At 39.8% G+C, this 27,413-nt stretch overlaps 1 protein-coding gene across 3 annotated transcripts in view; it reads right to left on the bottom strand.

The window, feature by feature from the left end:
- The window catches only part of ERP44 (endoplasmic reticulum protein 44), an 80,419-nt gene that overhangs the window by 17,271 nt on the left and 35,735 nt on the right, over positions 1 to 27,413 (bottom strand). For 2 of the 3 annotated variants that reach the window (XM_058180652.1, XM_058180650.1), the window contains 3 exons: positions 8,666 to 8,850; positions 7,594 to 7,709; positions 6,717 to 6,774 (listed from right to left, as the gene is read on the bottom strand). In XM_058180652.1, coding sequence (XP_058036635.1) covers positions 6,717 to 6,774; positions 7,594 to 7,709; positions 8,666 to 8,850 — 359 coding nt within the window. The remainder of the gene's footprint in view (positions 1 to 6,716; positions 6,775 to 7,593; positions 7,710 to 8,665; positions 8,851 to 27,413) is intronic. The other variant, XM_058180651.1, reaches the window with a different exon arrangement.

Below are 27,413 nucleotides of genomic sequence, written 5' to 3' on the forward strand. Positions count from 1 at the left end.
CATCACAATATAAAAAGGAGGTTGAGGACTCTAGAAAGAGTGAAGAGGAGAGCAGCAAAGATGATTAGGGGACTAAATGTATAGAAATGGTTCATATGAAGAATGGTTGCAGAAATTAGGTATGTCTAGTTTAATGAAAAGGAGGACCGGGGTGACATAATAGCTGCGTTCCAATATTTAAGGGCTACCACAAGGAAGAGGGAGCCAACCTATTTTTCAAAGCATGTGAAGGTAGAACAAGAAGCAATGGATAGAAACTAATCAAGGAAAGAACCAGCTTAGAACTAAGGACAAATTTCCTGACAGTTAGAGCAATTAATTAGTGGAATGACTTGCCTTCAGAAGTTGTCTGAAACAGTACAGGGACTCCTGCTTGAGCAGGAAGTTGGACTATAAGACTTCCATGATCCTTTCCAATTCTGTTATTTTGTTATTCCCTAATCTATCAGGCTAGATATTAAATGACACAAAAGATTAAACTAGATGGCTCTTTGACATGTTTTGTTTTTTTATGTTACAGTAAGGAAGATGAGATTGCTGCTATATGTGATCAGTTGTTCTTGCCAGGAAATGGAGATTCTCAGAAATTGTTGATAGGAAAAGAATAATTTTACAATTTTAATTTAATTTAATATTCAGCCTATTAATGGTTAGAAAGTTTATTGCTCTTCTCCATCCCAGAAAATCAGTTTCCTATCATCAGGAAAAAAATGTTTTAGAGTTCCCCAGAATGTTTCATTTCGTCACAGTTGGGGTTGTAACCCTCCTTGGGAGGGAGTTGTATTGAAACTTGTCTTATTTATCAACCAGCGATTGCATTTGCAAATACTTAACAATTAGAGCAAAGAGGGTTTGTTATATTTGCAAAGGTATCTATTTTGTTTGAATAATTGACCCCGTTTTTAAAAAGTATTTGTTTGTTTTTCATTTTCTGATTTTCTGGGAGAAACCTGCTTGTGACATGTTCTGCATGTCTGAGTTGTAAATTAGAGTTTATATGGAAAACAGAATAAGCGGAAATAACTTTATTGCAATTTCACATTATATAATTACTTGGATGAAAATGGTTTGATTTTGTTTCTAATCGAAGAGCTAGTGATAGTTTATTGAAGGTTCAAAGATTCAGTCACAACGCTAGCCAACAAAATAAGTGAATAATGAATCATAGGAATATTGGGCACTACACAAAAAGTCCTTTGATGGATAAGGGTAATTTATAAGCTACAGAGAAGTTAATATGTTCTTAAGAACATGACTGTGACTTGAAGCAAAGTATCAAAAATCTTTAAAAAGGTATTGATTTTTGGATTCTCAAAACTCAATCCCTGAGGAGACGACTTCCGGTGTCCAGAGGCAACGGTCGTCTGGAGGCTTCTCCTGCCTCCAGTGCCCGAATCCGGCCGCCGCCGAGGCCCCCAGGGGCCAGGTGTTCCGAAAAGGACACCTGCCGCACGGACGGCTCGCCAGGGGTCTCCCAGCCGACATACAGGACTGGGGGGACCGATGCTGGCGCGTCCTAGGCTCGGCGGGGTTTGGAGGCCACGGGCCACGGCCATTACTTTGGTCGCCGCCTGGGCCGCTGTGCCCGTGACACCGGGCTTTGGATTTATAACTGCAGCAGCCTGGTGGTGAACAGGAGCGGAGAAGAATTGAGGAATGGAGAAGGAAGGGATATCGGTGGCAGTGGAGTGCTCCGGAGTGCGGGGGTTTTCTCCCCTGCGGCTGGAAGGAGCACGAGTCATTCTGGAGAGGAGAACTTAAAATAAGAAGATTACCGGTTTTGTGGAGCTCTGGAGAGAAGAGGTGATGGAGAAATTTAGGAGGGAGGGTTTGAGGCCCCCCCTCCCTCTGGGGAACAGTGGTGGCGTCCAGCTTCCGCCTTCACTATGAGAATTTTGATGGCATCACTTCCCTTGACTTCCTGGTTGACTAACTGTACTCTGGACTCGTTGCTCCTGTGAGTGCCCCTGGTGGATCCGGAGGAAATTACAAGGATACTGTGCTTGCCTGAGGATTTTGAATTTTTTTTTTTTAAATGGTAAAAGGTCAGAGACCAACTGCTGGAGAGATGGAGAGAATTCTGGAAAAGTTATCCAATATGGACAAGAAACTGGATGATTTGCAAAGAGGCCAAATGGAAATAAGAGCAGAAATTGTGACTATCCAAAAGGATTTAAAGGATACTCAACAAGTCTCAGCAGAAAACAAGCAGAAAGTGGAAGGTCTGGAGGGTGAGATGCGGGCAGTGCAGAAAAGAGAGGAGACGACAGGCAATGCTGTGCTTGGACTACAGATGGATAAAATGTCTTATTTCCTTAGGTTTCAAAATTTGGAAGAAGTGGACCAAGAAGATTTGAGAGATGTTGTGACTAAATTGTTGGGAGAATTTCTTGGGAGAGGTGTTGATTTCATGAATTGGGATGTGGATCGAGTTTATAGAGTTAATTCACAATATGCACGCATGCAGTTCCCAGAGAGGTTCATGTCAAATTTGTGAGAAGAGAGACGAGAGATGAAATTTTTAGAAAACATAGGAGTGGGGCACTGATTTACAGGGGCAGGGAGATAGCCATTCTGAGGCAGATTCCCAGACAGGTACGTGAAATGAGAAAGAAATATTACTTTTTGTCAAGCAAATTGTACCAGAAGGAGTAGGCTTCAGATGGCTGATGCCAGAGGGATTGATGATTTTCCGGGAGGGCATTACGAAAAAAATTAGTACAATTGCGGAGGCTACGGCCTACGTGGAGGAACACAAAGCCCTCCTGGAATCAGATGACCCAGGAATTGAAGAAGGGGAGGTTATAGACCATGGGGCGGAGGCGGCTGCCGCTGTTGCGGCCCTGGAGTTGGGTCAGGCTGAACCCAGAGTTCTGAGATCCAAAACTAGGAAGTGATAAAGATATTTGGTATTGTGTTGGTTTTCCTTATTCTCTTTGTACGATATTCTGTTTATTCTTGACCCTTCTTTATTGCGTATGTAAGATTTGTAAACTTAGCTACTGTGTCACCTGCTTGCCATATGGCTGTTGTATGTGTTAAAAATTTGAGTAAAATTCTTATCTTGTATAAGAAAATGAAAATTTACCATACCTGATATGTATTTGTATAAACCTTTTTTGACCAATAAAAACTTTTTGAACAAAAAAAAAAAAAAAAAAAAAAAAAACCTCAATCCCTTATGCTGTGATGTCATAACCTAATATATAATGAATGCTTCAAGGATTAGTAATATAACTCTTTGAGTTTTCTTTTTGGAATTAGATCTATTCTCTTAATCTAAGAACTTTGTCTAATTACAGAATATGATAAAGTTCTTAGACTCCAAAACTCTAATATCAGTTTTACGTTCTAGGATCCAATCATTAGGACCAAAGATGTCATAATACAATTTACAGTTCAAAACCAGAGTTATAAATTGATTTAGAATGAAATTGTAACAAGCCATGTTCTACTTTAAATAAATTGTCTGATATAGTGACAATGTCCCACAAGGAAAAGCAGAGCTGTTCAGTTTAGTAATCTGGAAATGCTGCAAGTATCCACTAAAAACAGATCTTTTATCTGTAAGCAGATAAGACCAGAGCATTCTATTATATGGGTAACTGTATTGTCTTAATTAGTGTATTTCCTAAATACACAAAGCCATACAGTACCCCAAGATTTAAAAAACACACTGAAAAATACCTTTTAATAAAATAATAAAAATAAGAAATAATTAGAAATGAAGTAAAAAATAAAAAAGATATAAAAAAACAAGAGACTACTTCAGTAAAAACTATTGCTCCACACTGTAATAAAGACCTTTCTTGTGATTCTTTAGATAGATGCAGAAAGCCATGAAGTATAGAGATCAAGAAGTAATATAAATGAAATATAAACAATAAATAATTATTGGGAGCCTGGTTAATGCTACCTATCTTGAGCAAGTTAAACCTGTATTTCTAGAAGAATGAAATACAATTACTACTATCATATACAGGTAGTCCTCGATGTACAACAGTTCACTTAGTGACTGTTCAAAGTTGCAAAGGCATTGAAAAAAATGACTTATGACCATTTTTCATATTTATGACTATTGCATCATCCCCAGGGTCATGTGATTTACATTTGAATGTTTGAGGCCCCTCCTCTGGGGAACAGTGGTGGCGTCCAGCTTCCGCCTTCACTATGAGAATTTTGATGACATCACTTCCCTTCGGCTTCCTGGTTGACTAACTGTACTCTGGACTCGTTGCTCCTGTGAGTGCCCCCTGGTGGATCCGGAGGAAATTACAAGGATACTGTGCTTGCCTGAGGATTTTGAATTTTTTTTTTTAAATGGTAAAAGGTCAGAGACCAACTGCTGGAGAGATGGAGAGAATTCTGGAAAAGTTATCCAATATGGACAAGAAACTGGATGATTTGCAAAGAGGCCAAATGGAAATAAGAGCAGAAATTGTGACTATCCAAAAGGATTTAAAGGATACTCAACAAGTCTCAGCAGAAAACAAGCAGAAAGTGGAAGGTCTGGAGGGTGAGATGCGGGCAGTGCAGAAAAGAGAGGAGACGACAGGCAATGCTGTGCTTGGACTACAGATGGATAAAATGTCTTATTTCCTTAGGTTTCAAAATTTGGAAGAAGTGGACCAAGAAGATTTGAGAGATGTTGTGACTAAATTGTTGGGAGAATTTCTTGGGAGAGGTGTTGATTTCATGAATTGGGATGTGGATCGAGTTTATAGAGTTAATTCACAATATGCACGCACGCATGCAGTTCCCAGAGAGGTTCATGTCAAATTTGTGAGAAGAGGCGAGAGATGAAATTCTTAGAAAACATAGGAGTGGGGCACTGACTTACAGGGGCAGGGAGATAGCCATTCTGAGGCAGATTCCCAGACAGGTACGTGAAATGAGAAAGAAATATTACTTTTTGTCAAGCAAATTGTACCAGAAGGGAGTAGGCTTCAGATGGCTGGTGCCAGAGGATTGATGATTTTCCGGGAGGGCATTACGAAAAAATTAGTACAATTGCGGAGGCTACGGCCTACGTGGAGGAACACAAAGCCCTCCTGGAATCAGATGACCCAGGAATTGAAGAAGGAGACGTTATAGACCATGGGGCGGAGGCGGCTGCCGCTGTTGCGGCCCTGGAGTTGGGTCAGGCTGAACCCAGAGTTCTGAGATCCAAAACTAGGAAGTGATAAAGATATTTGGTATTGTGTTGGTTTTCCTTATTCTCTTTTGTACGATATTCTGTTTATTCTTGACCCTTCTTTATTGCGTATGTAAGATTTGTAAACTTAGCTACTTCGTGTCACCTGCTTGCCATATGGCTGTTGTATGTGTTAAAAAATTTGAGTAAAATTCTTATCTTGTATAAGAAAAATGAAAATTTACCATACCTGATATGTATTTGTATAAACCTTTTTTGACCAATAAAAACTTTTTGAACAAAAAAAAAAAAAAAAAAAAAAAAAACCTCAATCCCTTATGCTGTGATGTCATAACCTACTATATAGTGAATGCTTCAAGGATTAGTAATATAACTCTTTGGAGTTTTCTTTTTGGAATTAGATCTATTCTCTTAATCTAAGAACTTTGTCTAATTACAGAATATGATAAAGTTCTTAGACTCCAAAACTCTAATATCAGTTTTACGTTCTAGGATCCAATCATTAGGACCAAAGATGTCATAATACAATTTACAGTTCAAAACCAGAGTTATAAATTGATTTAGAATGAAATTGTAACAAGCCATGTTCTACTTTAAATAAATTGTCTGATATAGTGACAATGTCCCACAAGGAAAAGCAGAGCTGTTCAGTTTAGTAATCTGGAAATGCTGCAAGTATCCACTAAAAACAGATCTTTTATCTGTAAGCAGATAAGACCAGAGCATTCTATTATATGGGTAACTGTATTGTCTTAATTAGTGTATTTCCTAAATACACAAAGCCATACAGTACCCCAAGATTTAAAAAACACACTGAAAAATACCTTTTAATAAAATAATAAAAATAAGAAATAATTAGAAATGAAGTAAAAAATAAAAAAGATATAAAAAAACAAGAGACTACTTCAGTAAAAACTATTGCTCCACACTGTAATAAAGACCTTTCTTGTGATTCTTTAGATAGATGCAGAAAGCCATGAAGTATAGAGATCAAGAAGTAATATAAATGAAATATAAACAATAAATAATTATTGGGAGCCTGGTTAATGCTACCTATCTTGAGCAAGTTAAACCTGTATTTCTAGAAGAATGAAATACAATTACTACTATCATATACAGGTAGTCCTCAACTTACAACAGTTCACTTAGTGACCGTTCAAAGTTACAACGGCACTGAAAAATATGACTTATGACCATTTTTCACATTTATGACTATTGCATCATCCCCAGGGTCATGTGATTTACATTTGAATGTTTGACAACTGACTCATATTTATGACGATTGCAGTGTCCTGGAGTCATGTGATCATCTTTTGCAACCTTCTGACAAGCAAAGTCAATGGGAAAACCAAATTTACTTAAAAACTGTGTTTCTAATTTAACAAATGCAGTGATACACTTAACAAATGTGTAAGAAAAGTCATAAAATGGGGTGAAACATAAATTCTGGGCTCAACTGTGGTCATAAGTTGAGGAGTACCTGTATGCATAATTTTATGGATTTGGACTAATTTTAAACATTTCATCAAATTTAATAGGTAGAGGGGAAAATCAAACTTACCCCTGTTGGCTTATATATTATGTTGTCCCCACTAAATCTTTCTGGTTTGGAAACAGACCTAAGGATTAAAATAATTTTGATCTTACTATTCTAGGATATGAAATAAGAAAATAAATACTGGAATAGCAACACATCTTTAGTCATTGGCTCAACCCAGATATCATGCTAAAGTGTCATTTATTTTAGCCATTATTTATTAGCAAAGGCAAAAACAAAACTGTTTGGTTTTAATTTTTTTTCTGCCCTGCACGAGGATATATTTATTCAAACAATACACCCTAATTTGATTATCATTCTAAGTGCTAGCTGTCCTGAGCAGACCAGCAAATAGTTTAAAACTTTCCTATATGAAAACATAGCAATGACATGTAGACTTATATACTGCTTCACAGTGCTTTACAGCCTACTCTAAAGCAGTTTAAAGAGTCAGCATATTGCCTCCAATAATTTGGGTCTTCATTTTACTGTCCTCAGAAGGCTGGAAGGCTGAGTCAACCTTGAGCTGGTCAGAATCAAACTTCTGCAGTGAGCAATGAGTTAGCCTGAGTGCTGCATTCTAACCACTATGCTACTACAAACATAGGAGCTTCTCAATTTCTGTAATTCTCTGCCCCTAGGCTGATTTCTGAAGATTGAATGTGTATAAGGAAGATACAAATAACAGTAATAGCGCTGCTGTTTTATGGAGAGAGTAGTTTCAAGACCAAATTTAAAAAATATATATTTTAAAATAGCTTTTATAGGGTTAAAGAAAGGATGCAAATGTAAAACATTTTGGAATCATGTGTTAATTTATAAGGTTAAAAGTTATATTTTCAATAACTAATACACTGTTAATTAACCTATTGCAATCACTTCTTACATTTAAAAATCTTACCCAAATGCAGCTAGGAAGACACAGTCATCATGCAAAACATTTGCTACTCTTTCAAAGTTCCTGTAATTATCAGAATCTTTTTGTTCAAAATAGCCAATAATGTTTCTCTTATTGCGCTGTAACACATAAAACATACATGATAATATTCTAACTCACCCTTTAAAGAAATTAATATTTTCATAAATGCTATAGATCTTTAAACAAACAGATGATGTCTATTAGAATCAAATGTAACATTAGAATAAAACCATACTCCAGGATCTCATGTATACCCTTGCAACAAAGAAAAAAATGTGCAGACAATCTTGAAGGTATTAATCTTATTAATAATAGTTATTATATCCATTTTTATTAAGAACCTATATTTTCATTGAAATAATGTTTTACATATGCCTGTGTAGAAGATATCACCTATTTCCATTTATGAAGAACAGTGATTACAGAATTTATACAACAGTAGATAAATGTCTATCCAAATATATTCTTGGGCTTGAAACACACATAAACTTCAAGATTTGTTTTCATTTACAGGAGTCCATGATAGATTATAACGACTGTTTGTATGGCATATTTAATACTTTTATTTTCTCTCCATGGGAGAGGAGATAAAGTGGATGGATAGGGAGTGATTGACTCAATGTTATCTTTTATTGTTGATGGTAGACTTAAATCTAGCTCATCTCTGGCTTAATCCAGTCCCTTGTCCACTTTGGATGGTGGCTGTCCACATCCATGACTATAATCATTTAGAAAATTTAGCACTAGAAATTATATGACTAATAATAAGTTTGCTTTCACAGCAATGTAGATCACATAACCAAAATTGTTCTGCAATATTTGAAATGCTACAAGGAAGATATTAAAATTAACATTAATTTAAAAATATTTTAAAAGTTTAAAATATTAAAAATATTTAAAAATATTATAATAGTGGTTATAAGACTTCTAAACAGTCTTCACTAAATGAGAAAATGAATGTAACTTGCTAAGCAGCCAACATGGATTTTCCAATTTATATATGGCAATCAACATATATTTATATATATATATATATATATATACACAAACTCACATCAAGAGAGTTAATTTCTTCCAAGCTTAGTACTTCTCTAATTGGATTGCTTTTCTGCTGCCGGATATAATCTGCTATTGCTGTCACTGATCTCTGACCTCGATACTCTCTCTTCATCATCATTCCATTCCGAAACAACTTCAAGGTTGGATATTTACTTATCCTATATCTTTGAGCTATGTCAGCTGAAAAACAATTACAAAGTATTTGAAAATATGTACACTCAAGTGTTATATAGTTTACATTTCTTTACATTTATATACGATTTAGAAGGAATCAAAATTATATTTCCCATCTTTTAGGAAAGATAATGCAGAAGTAATTACATTTGTTCCTTTAACTTCACTTATTTACAAGCAATGAGTCTATTAAAACCTCAATTATTTTTTGTACAGTGCTTTCTTTTTCTTCATTGTCACTTCAAAACTCATTAATTCCTATTTTTAATTGTATGCTTGAACTGTAAACAAAATAATGGTTAATAAAATGATCTCAAATCATACCTCCAGGCATTGATCTGAATACCAAAATAATAATACACTTTTTGCAAATTATGGAAAGAGAAGACTTTTGAGGGGTCATTGGTGTTGTCTGAGCTTGGCTGTTTTCTTACAGACATTTCATTACCCAAACTCATCAGTGTTACTTTATGTTCTAAAGTAGCACACACAAAAGATGCTACTTGGATTTCCTCCTGATACATCAATAGTATTTTGAGACGACTTCTGGTTTGGCTCCGCTTCGTTGATGGCAGTCTTTTTTAGACTGCTAACCCCGTAGTCTGTAGAGCTGCCAGGACAGCGTAATTTAGCTGTCCGGCAGCTTGTAAATCTCTCCCTCAGGCAAAAAGGGAGAGATGAGCATTCAGGCTGAAGTTGAGCCACCTAGAGAAGCCCCAGAAAAGTTTCTGGGGGCTTGAGGGATTGCTCCTTCCAGAGCCTGAAAGAAGCTCCAGACTCTGAGGGCATCTGCCTTTTGGCAAGAAAAAAACGTAGCGTCCAATCTCCGCGGCAGAAATTGATTTGTGATGGATTGTAACGCGGCCAGAGCAGAAACTGGAGTTCTAGCATTTGCTTGTAAGAAGACTGCAAGCCCGTAATAGAGGATACATTTGTTGCGAAGATAGAAGAAAGCAAATTGCGTTTTGTGGAATGCGAGCAAATGGCGATGTGTGTATTGGAAACGAAAGTTAAGAAAATGCTTATTAACAGCTAGTGTGGAATTAGGAGATATACAAGAAGATACTGACTAAATGGAAGAAATGAGAATTTTATGATTTATATTTTTTCTTCTTTGGGTTTATAGTCGATTTAGAAGAAAAGTTTTTTGTATCTTTCCCTTTTAACCCCTTTTTGTCCTCTGTTAATGGGTAGGTTTTATATTTTAAAAAATGGCTTTTAAGCTAATAGTACCAAAAGTCACTAAAAACTTTGAAATTTCTTCAGCTCAGATACGAAAATTAAAAGAAGAAATCAAAGAGGAATTAAGAAATTTTTTACAGGAGTTTCTGGAGACTCGTTTTTCAGAAATAGATCAAAAATTTGATGAAATAGAGAAAGAGATGTTGGATTTTAAGGAAGTGGTGGAAGAGCAGAAGAGGGAAATGAAAATAGTAAAAGATGCAATTTCGCAAATATTATGGTCTTGTATTCAGATGGAGGATAGTTTGGCAGAAGTTAATAAAGTTAATTTAGAGTTGCAAAGGAAAATAGAGGAAATTCAAAAGAATCAAAACAATTGGAACTTAGGTAATAAGATGGAAGATATACAGGCAAAGGTAGATAGGGCAGATGAAGAAAGAGTAATATTGCAATATAGATTAATGGAATATGCTATACGAGTGAGGGGATTGAGGGAAAGTAGGAAGGAAAATTTAAAAGAGATTTTTATGCAAGCTTTTGCTCAGATAAAGGGTGTGGAGCCAGAAGATTTTGAAATTAATATTAAAAGAATTTATAGTGTTAATTCTTGGTGGGCAAGACAAAATAAATTACCGAGGGATGTGGTTATTTATTTTACATCTAAAAAGGTTAGGTATGAAATTTTGCAAGCCTTTTATAAAAATAAATTTCAAATATTGGGACAAGATATAAAAATGATGAAGGAAATTCCTCCTAAAATGTTAAGAAAGAGAAGAGAATTTGCCTTTTTAGTGGATGAGTTTAAGAAACATCAGATATATTTTAGATGGGAAGTTCCAATGGGTTTGTCAGTGAATTTTAGAGGTAGAAAGTATTTTCTTAATACAGTTATGAAAGCAAGACATTTCTATATTAATGTTTCAAAGAGTGGGAATCCTTTGTTGTTAGATGCTAAGTTAACTGGTTTGGAGATGATGGGAAATAGAATAGGAGAGGGGAGGAATGTTTAAGATGTGAATATGATGTTTATGGTTAATTTTTAGAATTGATTTGTTTAGGATATAAATTATAGGTTTTGTTATTTGTAAGATATAAACCTATGGGATGATACTATTTAATTGTGAAGGATGGAAAGTAAAATTTATGAATTTAGATAATATTGTGGGTAATGATGTTAATTGTTTACTGTTATATTTTGGATGTAACTTAAATGATTATTCGTTTTAATTGATACGTTTATAGACAGTAAAAGTTATGAAGTTAAGTTGGAAATATTGTATCTGAGAGACTTTATTCGTAATGACTGATGGAGTAATATTGGAAGATCGGACATTAAATGTTATGACAATTGAAGAAATATATAAGTGATGAAAATTTGAGCTCGAGAAGATGGACTGTAATGTAAGAAATGGACTTTATGAAATTTGAAGGAATATACAAGTGGAAAAAATCTGAATTTGAGAAGATGGACTAATTTTAAAAATGGACTGTAAGAAGAAGCAATATGTGAAGGGAAGATTGTATTGGTATTGTTCCTTTTCTTTTTTATTATTCTTTCTTATCTCTTTATTTTTATTGTGAAGGGATTTAAAGTTTTAGAGAGGGGTGGGAGTTTATGTATATTTTGTATACTTTAGCTTGTGATTGTTAGTCATAATACCCAGTATTTGCTCTGGGAAGTCCGGGGGGGGAGGGGGAGGAGGGGGGAGAGGGGGGGAAATGATACATGGATTGGTTATTAATGTACAGTAATGATTGAAGATATGAAATTAAAATTTGAAATGATATTGGGGCTGCCCGACTGCCATTTCAGAAAGAAAAGGAGAGAGGAGTAGAAGGAGGGAAGAAAGTAGGTAGGAAAGAGTTGAGAAGGAGAAGGGGAATAAGAAGGTTAGAGAGGGTGGAAGAAGGGAGGAGTGGAGAAGGAGGAGAGGAAGTAGTAAAGTGAAGGAGATGAAGGAGGGGAAAATAGTAGAGGGTAGAGAGAGGTTGTGAAGAAAGGAAGTGGCAATCGGGCAGGCCCGAATCAGCAATAAATAAAAATTAATGATTAAAGATGGATAACAGATTGTACATAAATATGATGTTGGAAAATGGAAATAAAAAATTTATATTAAAAAAAATAGTATTTTGAGACAGTCTTCTCCAGTCTTCCTCTTATAAGATTTCTGATAAGATATTAAGAAACAGAGTTAAAGATTTTACTTATTTTACAAAATATGATGATAAAATTTGTTGGCTAAAGAACTCCTTTTAGAGCAGTGTTTCCCAACCATTTTTTTCTCCTGTAACCATCTTTTGATCTTATTTTTCCCCTGTGGCCCCTTAAGGCACCATTACCAAATACAGACATTAATGGCTATTTTTTCTAATGTCAACAAGATAGCCTGTCAATTCTCAAAACAACTCTAGCTAAAGCCGTAACTTTTCTTGCTTTGTTTCTTAGTTGCCATGCTTGGGGGTGGGGGGAAAGATTTATGGAATGTAGAATGTTTTCCTCCAATGTGCCAGACATAACAACGATAAGGCTCCTGAACCAAGGCCAGATCAACCTGCTCCAGCAATGGCAGGTGGGAGAGCTGAGAAATTCATCACCTGCTTGATTGGCTGACATGACCTGTGACACACGGGCAATGGCAAGTATCTATTCTTTAATTATACCAAAAACACAGGAATTATTCAGTGTTGCTTTCGCCTTTGACCATGCCAATATGACGTACTCAATAAACCAGATTTTTGAGGAAGCCAAGGCTTGAATTGATTGGAAGCATTATTCAGAACAATGACATTAAACCAACAATCCTTAAACTTGTCAAAATCCTGGGACTCCTGAGCCCTGGCCCTCTGCCCGGTCACTTTTTTTTTTTGGTGGGGGGAGGGAAAGCCTTAGGAAGAGATGGCTGAGAAAAAGGGGAAGGAGGCCACCGGCAAGCCAGTTGAGGAACTGGTGATGATGCAAGCGGGAGCCCAAGTGAGTGAGGAAGTCCAACCTGACAGAGGTGTGGGAAGAAGCAGCAATTGGAGAAGCCTCTACCTCGCGACAGATGAATTCTGGTGGAGGAGAACGCCGGGAGCAGCGCAAATTGAGCTCCCTGTGGTGGTGTCCATGTACATGGGGGCCCAACCCATGCAGTGGAGAGAAAGGAGAGTGGTAGACTGGGATGAGCTGAGAGAGTGGAAATACTTGAACGCGCTTCAGAGCTCTTCGGTAGAGCAGCTGAGGGAGCACAGGCATCCGGGGTGGGAAACCTGAGAACCGAGTGGAGGTAATGGAGGAAGTGATCCACCAAGCTGCCCAGCCACTTCTGGAATGATGGGGCCCAAGTCCCCCTGTCAGATTCTCCCTCACCAGCCCTAATTTTTGACTGATGGTAGGAGGGAAAAGCCTGAAGCAAGCCACTTCAGCGCAGCAGGGAGCTGCAACAGTGGGGACAAGCCACTGGAGAAGTTTTTGGTTCTTGCCAGCAGCAGCAACAAGGTTGAGTCCTGGCCCCAGCAGCCAGTAGGAGCAACCGGCCCAGCTAGGCAGCCACTGCAGCCCCTCCCCCATGGACCCAGGTGGTATCAAGCTCCCGTCACTCCTGGGGCCTGGGTGGCATTCGGGATACTGGCTACCGTCACCCCACTACATGGAACCTCCTCCCCTGACCGTCACGTTTAATGAGAATCCCAACCGGCTGGCAATTTTCCTTGACAACCTGAGGCACCTAGATCACTACTGTTTGCCTACTTGACCCAGAGATCAATGGTGAGCACAATAACTGCTAAGCTTGAAGGGGAAGCAGCAGAATGGGTAGTTATCTTCCATAATGAGGACAATCCTGAGCTGAGAGATGCTGGAAGGTTCCTAGGGGAGCTGAGTGTGGGATTCGAAGATGAGGCAAAAGCCCAACAGGTGGAGGGGGAGATACAGGAATTAAAGCAGAGGGAATGGCTACTTGAGAATCACAGCACCCAAAACAGGAGCTCAGAGGGAGTTTGAGGCCCTAGTAGACTCAGGCTACACCCAATGTTTAATAAGCCTACCCATAGTGCTGAGACTGGGAATTCAGGTGAGGAGGCTATCCAGAGCCATGAGGTTTGAACAAGTCGATGGCTCACTAATAGGTGGGTCCCCAGTAACCCATTTGACCGAGCCCATGAAGTTGGAGACGGGTCTGCACTGGGAAATGATCCAATTCATGATTGTCCCAAAAATAACAGAAGCTGTGATCCTGGGACTAGCCTAGCTGAACAAGTGGGGCCTAATGATATGGTGGGAAGGGAGAATCAGGAAACTGAGGTTGGAAAGATGCTCCTCCCCTCCCCCACATGATGTGCAAGCCTCTCCATAAGGGATGGGAGCCAAGGTCCCTGAACATTCAAGGGCTGGGTCCAATCGGCTAACGAGAATACCAGGACCTGCCGGACATGTTTGGGGAAGAAGCATGCAATGTGCTATCCCTTCACTGGCCCACAGACTGTGCAATTGAGATCCTGCCGGGGCAAAACTACCCAAGCCCAAGATGTACTCCATGACCTCCAAGGAGAGCTGAGGGAGTATATCGACAAGAACCTAGCCAGGGGCTTCATCCAGCTGGCTAAATCCTGCATGGCAGCCCCAGCCCTGTTTAAGGAGAAGATGAAACAATGAGATTATGCACGCAATGGGGTTTGCGTGGAGAACATGTACCCCCTCCCCCTCATGAGAACATGCTGGCTCACCTAGCCAAGGAAAACATTTACCAAGTTAGATTTGAGGGAACCATAGTATTGCATCAGAATCAGAGAGGGGGACGAATGGAAGACAACGTTTAACTGCCCGCTGGGAAACTTTCAGTTCAAAGTGATGCTGTTAGGACTACAAGGGGCCCCGGCAGCTGATCAACACAGCTGATCGATGAGGTGCTGCATGCACACTTGTATAAGGGGGTCCTAGTTTACCTAAATGACATTCTCATCTTCACCGAGACAATGGAAGAGCACATCAAACTAGTCCACCAAGTCCTCAAGAAGCTTCTGGAAGCAAACCTATATACTAAGCCGTCCAATTGCAAATTCTACCACACCTGGCTGGACTATCTGGGCTATCGAGTATCAAGTGAAGGGGTGAAAATGGACCCAGGGAAAGTGAAAGCCACCTTAGAATGGCAGGCCCCTTGAACCCATAAACAGTTACAAAACTTCTTAGGGTTTGCTAACTTCTATAGGCAATTCATCCCATCCCATCCTTGCCGATCACAGAACTGCTGAAAACAGGGAAAACAGGGCCGAGCTAACTGCTCCAATGGACGATGGAATGCCAACAGGAATTTGAAACTCTAAAGAGGCTATTTGCAAAGGAACCAGTTCTGAAGCACCCCAATCCCGAGAAGGCCTTTTTGGTCCAGGCCGATTTCAGTGATGTAGCCATAGGAGCTGTCTTCCTCTAGAGGAATGAGGAGGGGAACCTGCAACCATGCGCCTACACTGCCAAAAACACACTGACACAGAGAGGCACTGGGCTGTACAGGAAAAGAAGACTTTTGCGGTCCGGTGGGCATTATTGCCCTGGTACCACCTCCTAAAAGAGAGTAATGTATGTTCAAAGTATTTACTGACCATAAAAATTTGGAGGCATTTAGAACTCCTTGAAAACTCTCACCAAAGCAAGATCGGTGAGCGCAGTATTTCAACCAATTTAACTTCCTCCTAAAATATCTCCTGAGGGAAAAAAAATTCCTGGCTGATGCCCTCTTGAGAATGCCCCAGTACAAGAGCAGTCAGGAGGAGGTGGTCAATGCAATTATTCCCTTACCCCAGAAAGTGGCCCAGGTGACTACGTGATGAACCGCGCAATGATTCATCACATCAGGGGAGGAACTGACCCAGAAACTCAAAACCGAGTTACAAAGCAACCCCAGTTCAAGGAGCACCCATTGACCATCAGGGACAGACTAGCTAGGAAGGGAACTAAACTGTATGTTCCTAACAGTCTGTGTATATAGGTCCTACAACGGAGCTATGATGCCAGACAGGTTGGGCACTTTGGATTCCTGAAAACCTTGCACCTGGCTAGGAGGCAGTTTTGGTGGCTAGAGATGAAAAGGACATTGAGAGCTTTGTAAAGAGTTGTGCAACCTATGCAACGATGAAAAAGAGAATGGGGAAGTCCCCCAGGTTGCTACAGCAAGTAGCTGAGCCCACCCAGCCCTTGGAAGAGATTGCAATGGATTTCATAGTCGAGCTGCCATAAAGTGGAGGAAATACAGTGATTTGGACAGCAATCAATCTATTTTCCAAGCAGGCTCATTTCATTGCCTGTCCCAGACTATCATCCACCCACAAACTGATGAAGTTTTCCTGAGGCATATCTACTGATCGCATGGGGTTCCACGTAGAATTATTTCAGATCGGGGTGGGGGGTGGGGTTCAATTCATGGCTAAGTTCTGGAGGGAGTTCTTAAAGTTATTTGGGTCCTTCCAGGGGCTTAGTTTGGCTTTTCATCTGAGTACCAATGGGGCAGCAGAACACACTAACACCACTAACCTAAGGTGCTAATGTCAACTACCTGCAGACTAATTGGGCAGAACTACTGCCTTTTGCTAAAGTGGTATAAATAATGCAGTGCACAGTAGCACGGGGTTTACCTCCTTCAAGGTGGTCACAACAGGGTTGACTTCGTCATCATGGCAGAATACACCCAGGAGCCTCCCTCTTTTTAATAGAAGAGGGAGGTCTAACAGAGTGGGCTGACTCATTACAGAATGCATAGGAGAACATAAGGCAAGCACTGACAAACGCAACAAAGCCTGCAACTAGCAGGCTGATAATAAGCAGGCCCTGCAAAAGCCCTTCCAGGTGGGGGAGAAGGTTTATCTCTCCAATAAGTACTTAAGGCTAAAATTGCCTTGCAAAAAACTAGGTCCTAAGTTTTTGAGACTATTTCCCATCATAAAAGTAATCAATCCAGTTACCATGGAACTAAAACTCTACCACCTTTTGGGGAAGATGCATCTGGTTTTCCATAATAACTTGTTAAAACCAGTAGTCAGTTCTGAACTGAGACCAATAGCTTCAGTGGCACCAAAGCCCATAATGGTAGAAGGAGAGACCTATTATGAAGTAAAGGAGATTTTAGACTGTACGCTGTACAAGGGAAAGTTACAATATTATTGCAATAGAAAGGATATCCCTTGGCAGAGGCCGCCTGGGTTAAGACCACCAACATGAAAGCAGACTGGCTAGTAAAGAAATTCCATGACAAGGACCTTCAAAATCCCAAACCGTTAATGGATTGGGTGTGTGTGTGACTAAAAGGAATTTAATTTCTGTTTGTGATTCATATCTTATAGATGCTCGTTTCCAAATAAGGGGAGCCAATTGTCAACTCTTGAAACAACTCTAGCTGAAGAGATAATTTTTCTTGCTTCATTTCTTATTTGCCATACTTGGGGTGGGGGGACACTTGTGGAATGTAGAATGTTTTCCTCCAATATGCGAGACACAATAATGATATAGTTCCTGAGAACCAAGGCCAGATCAACGTGGCCAGCAACAGTAGGAGGAAGTTCTAAGAAGTTCATCACCTGCTTAATTGATTAATGTGATCTGTGGGGGGGGGGGAGTGGCTAGTATCTATTCTTTAATTATACCAAAAATGTGGAAATTATTCAGTGTTGGTGTCACATTTGACCAAGCCGATATGATGTACCCAATAAACCAGACTTTTTAGGAAGCCAAGGCTTCAGTCTTGAATTAATTGGGAGCATTACTTGGAACCATGACAATAGTGTTTTAGTATAATACAGTAGTAGTCTTCAACCTACAAAATATGGTAGTAGTTCTCAACATACAACTGGTTGCTTAACCACAATTGAAGTTACAATGGCCTTGGAAAGGCAACTTTACAGCCCGTAAAGCACCAGTCCCCCTAATCACCTTTGTTGTTCTTCTCTGCACTCTTTTCAGACTCTCAACATCTTTTTATATTGTGGCGACTAAAACTGGATATAACAGATGCACCAGCAGATGTAAAATTTAGAATAGAATAGAATAGAATTTTATTGGCCAAGTGTGATTGGACACACAAGGAATTTGTCTTGGTGCATATGCTCTCAGTGTACATAAAAGAAAAGATACGTTCATCAAGGTACAACATTTACAACACAATTGATGATCAATATATCAATATAAATCATAAGGAATGCCAGCAACAAGTTATAGTCATACAGTTATAAGTGGAAAGAGATTGGTGATGGGAACTATGAAACGATTAATAGTAGTGCAGATTCAGTAAATAGTCTGACAGTGTTGAGGGGATTATTTGTTTAGCAGAGTGATGGCCTTTGGGAAAAAACTGTTCTTGTGTCTAGTTGTTCTGGTGTGCAGTGCTCTATAGCGTCGTTTTGAGGGTAGGAGTTGAAACAGTTTATGTCCAGGATGCGAGGGATCTGCAAATATTTTCACGGCCCTCTTCTTGATTCGTGCAGTATACAGGTCCTCAATGGAAGGCAAGTTGGTAGCAATTATTTTTTCTGCAGTTCTAATTATCCTCTGAAGTCTGTGTTTTTCTTGTTGGGTTGCAGAACCGAACCAGACAGTTATAGAGGTGCAAATGACAGACTCAATAATTCCTCTGTAGAATTGGATCAGCAGCTCCTTGGGCAGTTTGAGCTTACTGAGTTGGCGCAGAAAGAACATTCTTTGTTGTCCTTTTTTAATGATGTTTTTGATGTTGGCTGTCCATTTGATATCTTGCGATATGATAGAACCCAGAAATTTGAAGGTTTCTACTGTTGATACTGTGTTGTCAAGTATTGTGAGAGGTGGAAGTATGGAAGGGTTTTTCCTAAAGTCTACCACCATTTCTACGGTTTTGAGTGTGTTCAGTTCCAGATTGTTTTGGTTGCACCACAAGGCTAGTCGTTTGACCTCTCGTCTATATGCGGATTCGTCATTGTCTCGAATGAGACCAATCACTGTTGTGTCATCTGCGAACTTCAGTAGCTTAACAAATGGATCATTGGAGATGCAGTCATTGGTATACAGAGAGAAGAGAAGTGGGGAGAGCACACAGCCTTGGGGGGTCCCTGTGCTAATTGTACAGGTATTTGATGTGATCTTAGCTGAACAATTCTCTTTTCCACAGCCTCCACCACCTGATACATTACAATAATTTCAAGAATTGGAAAGCCTCTCATCTTCTACCAAACCTAAACCAGTTTTAGAAAAATGGTTTTGAGATTCATTGCAAATCTGGACAAGGAAGGTCCTGAAGTATCTAAACAAGATTACAAAAAATGAGTTGAAATATTTTATAAACTAGGAGAAGGACTAAACCACCCCATCTAGGTATTCAGGAATGACTTAAAGCACGTATTAAAGGATCTACAGAAACTTATAGTAGTTTTGAGATAGCTAAGTAATCGTTGGCTTGAAAAATCAATAGAGGACCTCAAGAATCAATGCTTTGAAGGACCTGTGAAAAATATATTACAATGGCTTCAAGCATCTCTATTTTTCTCTTTTTATTAGTTTATAGTATAAAATATAAAAATACAAAAACAAATAATAGGAAAAATAGGGGAGGGAAAAGTGCAGAAAAGAAGAAGAAAAAAAAAACCAAGTCATTGACTTCCAACTCCTTTGGTGCAGTAAAATAAGATAATAACCTCAACTTTTTACTTTTACAGAAGGAAATTCCTCTGAAAGGTTGCAGAAACCAAAGTGTTTTGACTTTGCAGAAGCAAGAAACAGACTCCTCGCAAAGAAAAACCACGCTTTATTTACACCTTGTGAATTAAATGCATTCACCCACAAAGTCCAGTCAAGAGTCCTGTAAGGAGTTAACTGAAGCAATAGCCTTTATCAGCTTATTACAATAATTGCAAGATCGTGAGCTCGCAGCTGAAAGGCTGCAAATTAAGTCAGTTCAAATAAACAAACCTAAGTTCTGGCAAGGAGGTATTTGTCGCAGGAAACACAATGAGCAAAATTTCCAGAAATGCAAACGCTTGTCTGCTATCTCCACCACTCCCCTTTCTTTCTATTTATTCCCCAGCCAGGGAGGAACCATTCAGCATCCAAGTTTGTTTTTCTTCCCTGAGTTGACTCCTTGTCCTCCATTGTTCACCTCTCCTATCTGCTCTGCGCATATGCGCATCTGAAACAGGCCCCAGCTGTTGTTCCTCCTCACTCATCTTTGGCTCCAAAGGTAGCTGCCTCTCTGGTGGCTGGGAAATGCCAGATGGCCCTGGCTCTATCTCTGAGTCCGATGCTGAGCATCCATCAGAGCCTTTCTCAGGATCCAGAAATGGCCCAAGTTCTTCCCAACTTCCTCATCATCTGAATCTTCTGCCAGCTCTGCTGGCAGTTGGCCGGCCACAATACTAGGTCAGATGCAGAAGATCAGAGACCTGTTTCAGCACTTCTTCAGACATGGAGAGGAGATTAACTCTTTTGGCAGGTTGGCTAAAGGTAACCCAGATATTGAAGATCCCAATTCCATTCCAGCATTCGGCTTGTTGCCTCACAGGCATCCTGCCATCAAAGGCTTCAAGGGAGTGGGGTTAGGATGAAAGGGCAATAAAGCTGTGTGTGTATATGTGATGGGAAATCGGGAAAGGGGAATGACAGATGATAAAGACCAGAGCAATCAGATTCTGCTTGTACCAGCATCCCATGGCCCGGCACCCTGAGAAATATATGGATTGCCTCCAAATATCTCATTGTGAAATTAGTCAGAGCTGTTCTCAAGAAGCTTTGAGTGGCCAAACTATATGCCAAGCTGTGCAAATGCAAATTCTACCAGAATAAAATTGATTATCTGGACTACCACATTTCCCACGAGGGGAAGAGATGGACCCAAAAAGGTGTGTGCAGTACTAGAGTGGGCTGCTCCCCACGCCTGAAAGCAACTACAAAGCTTTCTGGGATTTGTGAACTTTTACTGCCAATTCATCCCTTTGTTTGCCCAGATAGCCTTCCATCACTAATCTATGGTACTAAAGACAAAAGGGGAAGGGAAACCCAAACCCAACCAGCTACTTAAATGGACTATGGAATGCCAGATTGCATTTGAACAGCTTAAGTGTCTGTTTGCAGCGGAGCCAATGCTGAAACACCCAGACCCCAACACCCCTTTTATCATTCAAGCTGATGCCAGTGATGATGTGGTGGGCTCAACGCTTCAACAGGAAAACGAGCAAGAGGTCCTATAGCCATGCGCCTACACTTCTTAAAAGCCAAATGAGACGAGCAGAGATGGGCAGTCTGGGAAAAGGAAGCCTATATAATGTGCTGGGTGCTCCTAATTTGGATGCATTTTCTAGAAGGAGGGAAAATATGGAAAGACTATAAAAACTTAGAAGCCCTGAAGTCCCCCCTCCCCCTGAGACTATTGCCCAAACAGGCACAGTGGGCCCAGTACTTTAAACAATTCAACTTCACATTATGGTACTTCCCTGGGAGGAGAAACTTTCTAGCAAATGCTTTATCCAGGCTGCTGCAATGCAATAGTTCAAAGCTGGAGGTAATTAAACCAGTCATCCCCTCCAGAAAATTGGCAGCCCCAGTCACCACCCAGGCACAAGCCAAAATGAAAACCAACTAGCTGATGATTTAAAGGGTGCCCTGAAGGCAGCTTTGGAGGAGGATAAATGGTTCCAAATCTATAAGGGGAATACACAATGCAAGATGGTCTAGCTTGGGTGGGAGCCAAACTATATGTCCTACAAAGCCAACAATTAATGGTTCTACAAAAAAGCTATGATTAAAAAATGTCAGGGCATTTTGGCATTGTAAAAACCCTGCACCTAATCAAGTGGCAATTTTGATGGCCATCACTGAAAAAGGATAGAGAGACCTGTGTGGCTAGCTGCCCCACTTGTGCCTCTGCCAAGAGGTGACAAGGGAAAATACCTGGGCTTCTCCAGCCAGTAGCAGTACTTAAAACCCCATGGAAAGAGATATCTATGGACTGTCTTAGAATTGCCCGAAAGCTCAGGTAATATGGTAATTTGCATGATAACCGATTTGGTTTACAAGCAAGTACATGTTACACCATATCAAAAAGTTTCCTCTGCATGCATTTTGGCTAAATTATTCATGCAGCATATCAACCAGCTGCATGGTGCTCCAGAAAGAATAATCTCAATTCGCGCAGTCCAATTCATTTTGTGATCTTGGCAGGAGTTACTAAAACTTTTGGGGACACTTATGGGCTCAGCTCCTTGCATCATCCAAGTACTAATGGGGGCTGTGAAAAAACCAATGGCATCCTGGAACAGTAAGTCAGGTGTTACATTACCAGCAGGACAATTGGACAGCCTCCTCCCTTTCACAGAGGTCACCTACAATAACTCAGTGCACAGCAGCACCAGATTCACTCCATTTAAAGTGGCCACAGGACAAGACTTTGTATCTATCCATAAATTACTTCAGGCCACTTCATTAACTACATCACTGAAATACTGGGTTGCTCAGTTACAGAACACTGCAGTCCAGTGGTGAGAAAAGCTTTGGATGAAACTAGGAAAGCGTATCAAAAACAGGCTGATAAAAAGTGCATTACGCCAAAGGACTTTAAAGTGGGAGACAAGGTTTATCTGTCTACCAAATTCTTACAATCTACACAATCATCCAAAAAATTGGGGACGAAATACACTGGACCTTTCCCCATTAAAAGGATTATTAAACCAGTAACAGTAGAACTTGAGTTGCCAAAAATGCTCAGACGTGTACACCTGGTATTTCATTGTAGCCTATTGAAACCAGAAATCGTATCTTCTTTGCATCCCAGATTGCAACAACCTCCCAACCCCATTATGATCAAAGGAGAGCAGCACTCTGAAGTCAAAGATTTTGAATTCTCCTATGTATCAGGGGTGGGGGTGGGGGAATCCAGTACTTGGTATTCTGGAAAGACCTATCCCCCCTCAGAAACTGAACCAGTTGGCTCCCAATATATTAAAGCCCCAAAACTGCTTTAAAAATTGCATGACCAACCCAAAGAAACTGAACTGTTTGCTAATTTCTATCAAGGGGGGCAGAATGTCAGCTCTGTGTGATTTGGCCTGGCGACTCACAGGCATCCTGCCATCAAAGGCTGGAGGGACGGGGAGGATAAAGGGCAATAAAGCTGTGTGTGTATGTGATGGGAAATCAGGAGGGGGGAAATGACAGGTGATAAAGACCAGAGTATCTGGATTCTGTTTGTACCAGCATCCCATGACCAGGCACCCTGAGAAATATGCGAATTACCTCCAAACATCTCAGCTTTCTCAAAACATCTTGGGGAGCTCTGGTTGGTTGGAAACAGACTGGTCAGGGGATGGGGGGTATGGGCTGTGTGTGAACCTTTTTTGTATCTTGAGAACTCTGGTGTATGTAAAGCTGGCTTGACTTTACTGCAACTAACACCTTTTGTAAAAGTACCTTTTGCTTTTACCAAATGGAGTCGAGAGCCTTTCTTTCCTAAGGGACCAGATGGGGCAGACACTGCCAGAGCAGTTCCCTTCAGCAAAGAATGGGGAAATTAATTTTAATTCTTTTTTGCTTAATGATCCAAGAGATTATTTAACAACAGCAACTGGGAGTGCCAGAATTGTGGTTGTTGAGTGATGTAATCATGTAGGCAATCCTCTTAATAATTGCTTCAATCAATGACTACAATTACAGTCCTAATTGTGGTTTTAAATCAGGGATTATCTATTGTCACTTTTCTATGGTACCCTCAGCATGTAGCCCCCTATTATATGTTTTTATCTGTGGCTCCTTGAAATATCTTACAACCCCCTGGTTAAAAATAATTGCTCTAGAGCACTGAGTCATAGTGCTGAATAGATACTGAATACAACTAAAAATGGCAGTTTCCTGCAACTGTTACAGGTGATCTATTTGTGGGTTGCAATTTTTAAGAAAATTTGTTTGCAGGTCCTGCTGAATGTTTGGGCTAAATTAAGGCAATTATAATCGAATGGTCTTACAGCAAATTATGTTCCAGGATATCTAAAAATAAATGAAGTGGCTCAAAAGAAGATCAAGCCCAACAGACTTCTCAAGAAGAAATCCTATGAACTACAAGTAATTTCAGGTTTGAAGCTCCCTTGATGGGTCCTTGTAGACAGCAGAGTAGTCTAAAGACACAGTATTGAACTTGCATTAGTGCCAAAACTGAAGAAAACAAACAAGTAATTCTCTCTCTCTCTCTCTCCTCCCTCCCTTCCTCTATCTATTTATCTATCTATCTAGTCCAGTGAAAGCTGCTCAAATAAATTCATATATCCAAATGGTGGAAACACACTCCAAAGCCAAAAGGCTGAATAATTATTGAGCTACACTCAAACTTAAGTTCAAGCTCTAACATTTAAATATCTAAGATAACTATAGTGATGCTCCTTCTGACTGAAAAGGTCTGAGACCGAAACAATAGATCAAGGGAATCTATTAGAAAAAGATAGAAGTTCTAGAGTTTATTGGGTCAATTGTGAGTTACCCATTTGCCTCTTATAAATTCACTCTGCATAAACCCTTAACAAGCTGGATTTTTATGTAATCCAGATGTGCACTCTTGTTCTCTATTAGAATTAGTAACCTGCAGGAAGAGCTTGAAGCTAAACAGGAAAGACATAGAGTCCTTGCATCAAGAAAATATATGGCATGTCTCAGGGGTGAAATCTAAAAATTTTCCCTCCCGGTTCAGTGGGCGTGGCTTAATTAGTGGGCATGGCTTGGTGGCCAGATGGCTTGGTGGGTGTGGCCAATAACAATAAATAATAAAAATAATAAACAAAGTATAAAAAAACAATAAGAGGTACCAAAAACCAACTTTCACACTTTACACACACACACAACACAACTGACTCACACACAATGTAAAAGCAGCTGCACTTTACACTTCACATAGCCACAAAAAGCTCAAAAACCAACTTTCACACTTTACACACACACAACACACACACACACACACACACACAATATGCCACATACAGCTTTCTGAGATTTTGTGTGTTTATGTAGTTAGAGTGAAACACTACAGAAACACACCAAATCTCAGAAAGCTGCACAAATATTTTATTTTATTATTTTATTTTATTTTATTGTGGACTTTAAATCCCAGAGTTCCTCAGCCAGCAAAGCCAGCCAGTTGATCACTGAGGAAATAGATTAGCTGAGCGATTGATTCTGTCTGCCTGAAACTGAAACTGCTTTCAGGCTGTGGCCATGCGTTCATCAGTAATCAGGCAAGTGCCTTAGAATCTCTACTTTTACTTGTAGAAAACATGTTTTCTACAAGTAAGAGTACAAATAAGGTTCTGCTGAGGCTTTTTTTTTACTTTTAAAGGCCTGTTTCGGCTGAAGCAAAACCGGCTTTTAAAAGTAAAAAAAAAAAAAACCTTTGCAGATGGTGCGGCTCAGCAGGTGGGGCAGGGCCAGGGATTTTTGCTACTGGTCCTCCGAACCAGCAGCCGCCATTGCTACCGGATCGCGCGATCCGGTCCAATCCGGGAGCATTTCACCCCTGGTATGTCTACCTTCTGTGGAGTCCCAAACATCATGAGACACCCTTTGTAGACAGTGAGCTCTCTCCAAATCCTGGAGATTGCTTCAGCGGGAAGTAGATTTTAACGTGCTCTGTGCATCAACACAGAAGTATCTACTATCTTAGGGAATATTTCTAGTAGAAGAGAGAGTAATGAATTTATGAGTTTTCTGTGTAAAAAAGAAGTGCCTGCTGAAGGAAGCAAAAATGAAATTATACCTAAGTCACAGCATCTAAGCAGGAATCATGACAAGCTAAAAACAAGTTACCTGTTGCTATGCAAACACTGACAGCTTTCTTCTGGGTCCCTCTCCTACATTCCACCAAAAATCCGTATTAGTTTTCCTGCCCAGGATCATTCCCAAAAGATAATAGTCTATGGGTGGGGAAAAGAGTACTGTTTTCCAAATAGACAGGAAAATCACAGTCACAAAGCCACTAAATCAGTGGTTCCCAACCAGTGTGCCGCGGCACTAAGGGGTGCCGTGAGATCTTTTGAGGGTGCCGGGAACTTTTGAGCTACGGAGATTTTAAATATCTATTTCCTTATAAGGGTGCCGGGAACTTTTGAAAGGCTTTCCAAGGGTGCCTCAAACAAGAAAAGGTTGTGCCTCAAACAAGAAAAGGTTGGGAACCACTGCACTAAATGGTCAGGTGTAAATTCGTGTAACTGTGATTATACAGGTAAACTGCCTATGTGAGGATAAATGAAGATACCTCTATGCTTGCACTGATAACAATGGTTAACAAGACCCTTCTGAAAATTAATATTCTAACGGCACAGATGTCTTTGCATGGCAACATTTGATATAATTGTTACTGTTGAGAAATTATCATTTTTGTAGCCTGGAAAGGTCCTTGGAGAATGAGTGTAGTAATTGGATAAGCTACAGAATGAATGATCTAAAATTGCCATGGCTGCCTTACTTTTTATACCAGTGTTTCTCAACCTTGGTGACTTTATCTTATTGTACACTTCAACTCCCAGAATTCCCCAGCCAGCATAGCACAGCACAGGAGTTGAAGTGTACAATAAGATAAAGTCACCAAGATTGAGAAACACTGCTTTATTTCATAAAGATATTGGGAAGGGTGTTGGGAATTCATATTTTTGATGATAACTACAGATCCTGCAATAGATATCACAGTGGTTTTCACCATATTAAAAATGATTCCAATTCAATGCAACAGAATTTGACAATAATATATTTTTTGCTTTTGACAGAGAACATTCAGATCAGACGCTTGCTCTAGGTTTAAAGGTTTTAAACAAGAAAACAGCTACAGAGTTGATAGCTAGGTAGAGACCCTTTGTAACACAAGTCTTCCAGATTTTGTTATCTAATATAAGGTGTCCAGACAATTTCACTTCCACGTTATAGAGCAGTGATGGTTAACCTTTTTGGCACCGAGTGCCGAAACCGAAGCGTGTGCGTGTGCCAAAAGAGAGCAGCTGGCCAGTGCACATGTTCCAGGTTCCGTCGGCGCATGCACGCCAGACAGCTGCTCTCTTCCGGTTCCGTTGCTCCGGCCAGCTGGTCCTCAAGTGAAGACCAGCTGGTGACAGCGCACATGCCCACAGAGAGGGCTCTGTGTGCCACCTCTGGCATGCATGCCATAGGTTCGCATCATGGCTATAGAGCAAGCAGAAACATATTCTTTTGCTTCTTTCAATAAACATCTATTCCTCACAAAAGAGCACATACTATTTACTATCTTTCTATCAATACAACTCTGTCCTAAAATTTCCTGATTTCTTCATCTTTAATAATAAAAGAATATCTTATATATCTAATTTTTCTTGCCTCCAGTTTTCCTGTAAAGAGTAATTTATCTTGGTCTTTTATTATATTTTCAAGTTCTTATTCTCACTGCAACTGCATC

The sequence above is a fragment of the Ahaetulla prasina genome, chromosome 4 (assembly GCF_028640845.1).
Source record: "Ahaetulla prasina isolate Xishuangbanna chromosome 4, ASM2864084v1, whole genome shotgun sequence".
In the NCBI taxonomy this organism is placed as follows: domain Eukaryota; kingdom Metazoa; phylum Chordata; class Lepidosauria; order Squamata; family Colubridae; genus Ahaetulla; species Ahaetulla prasina.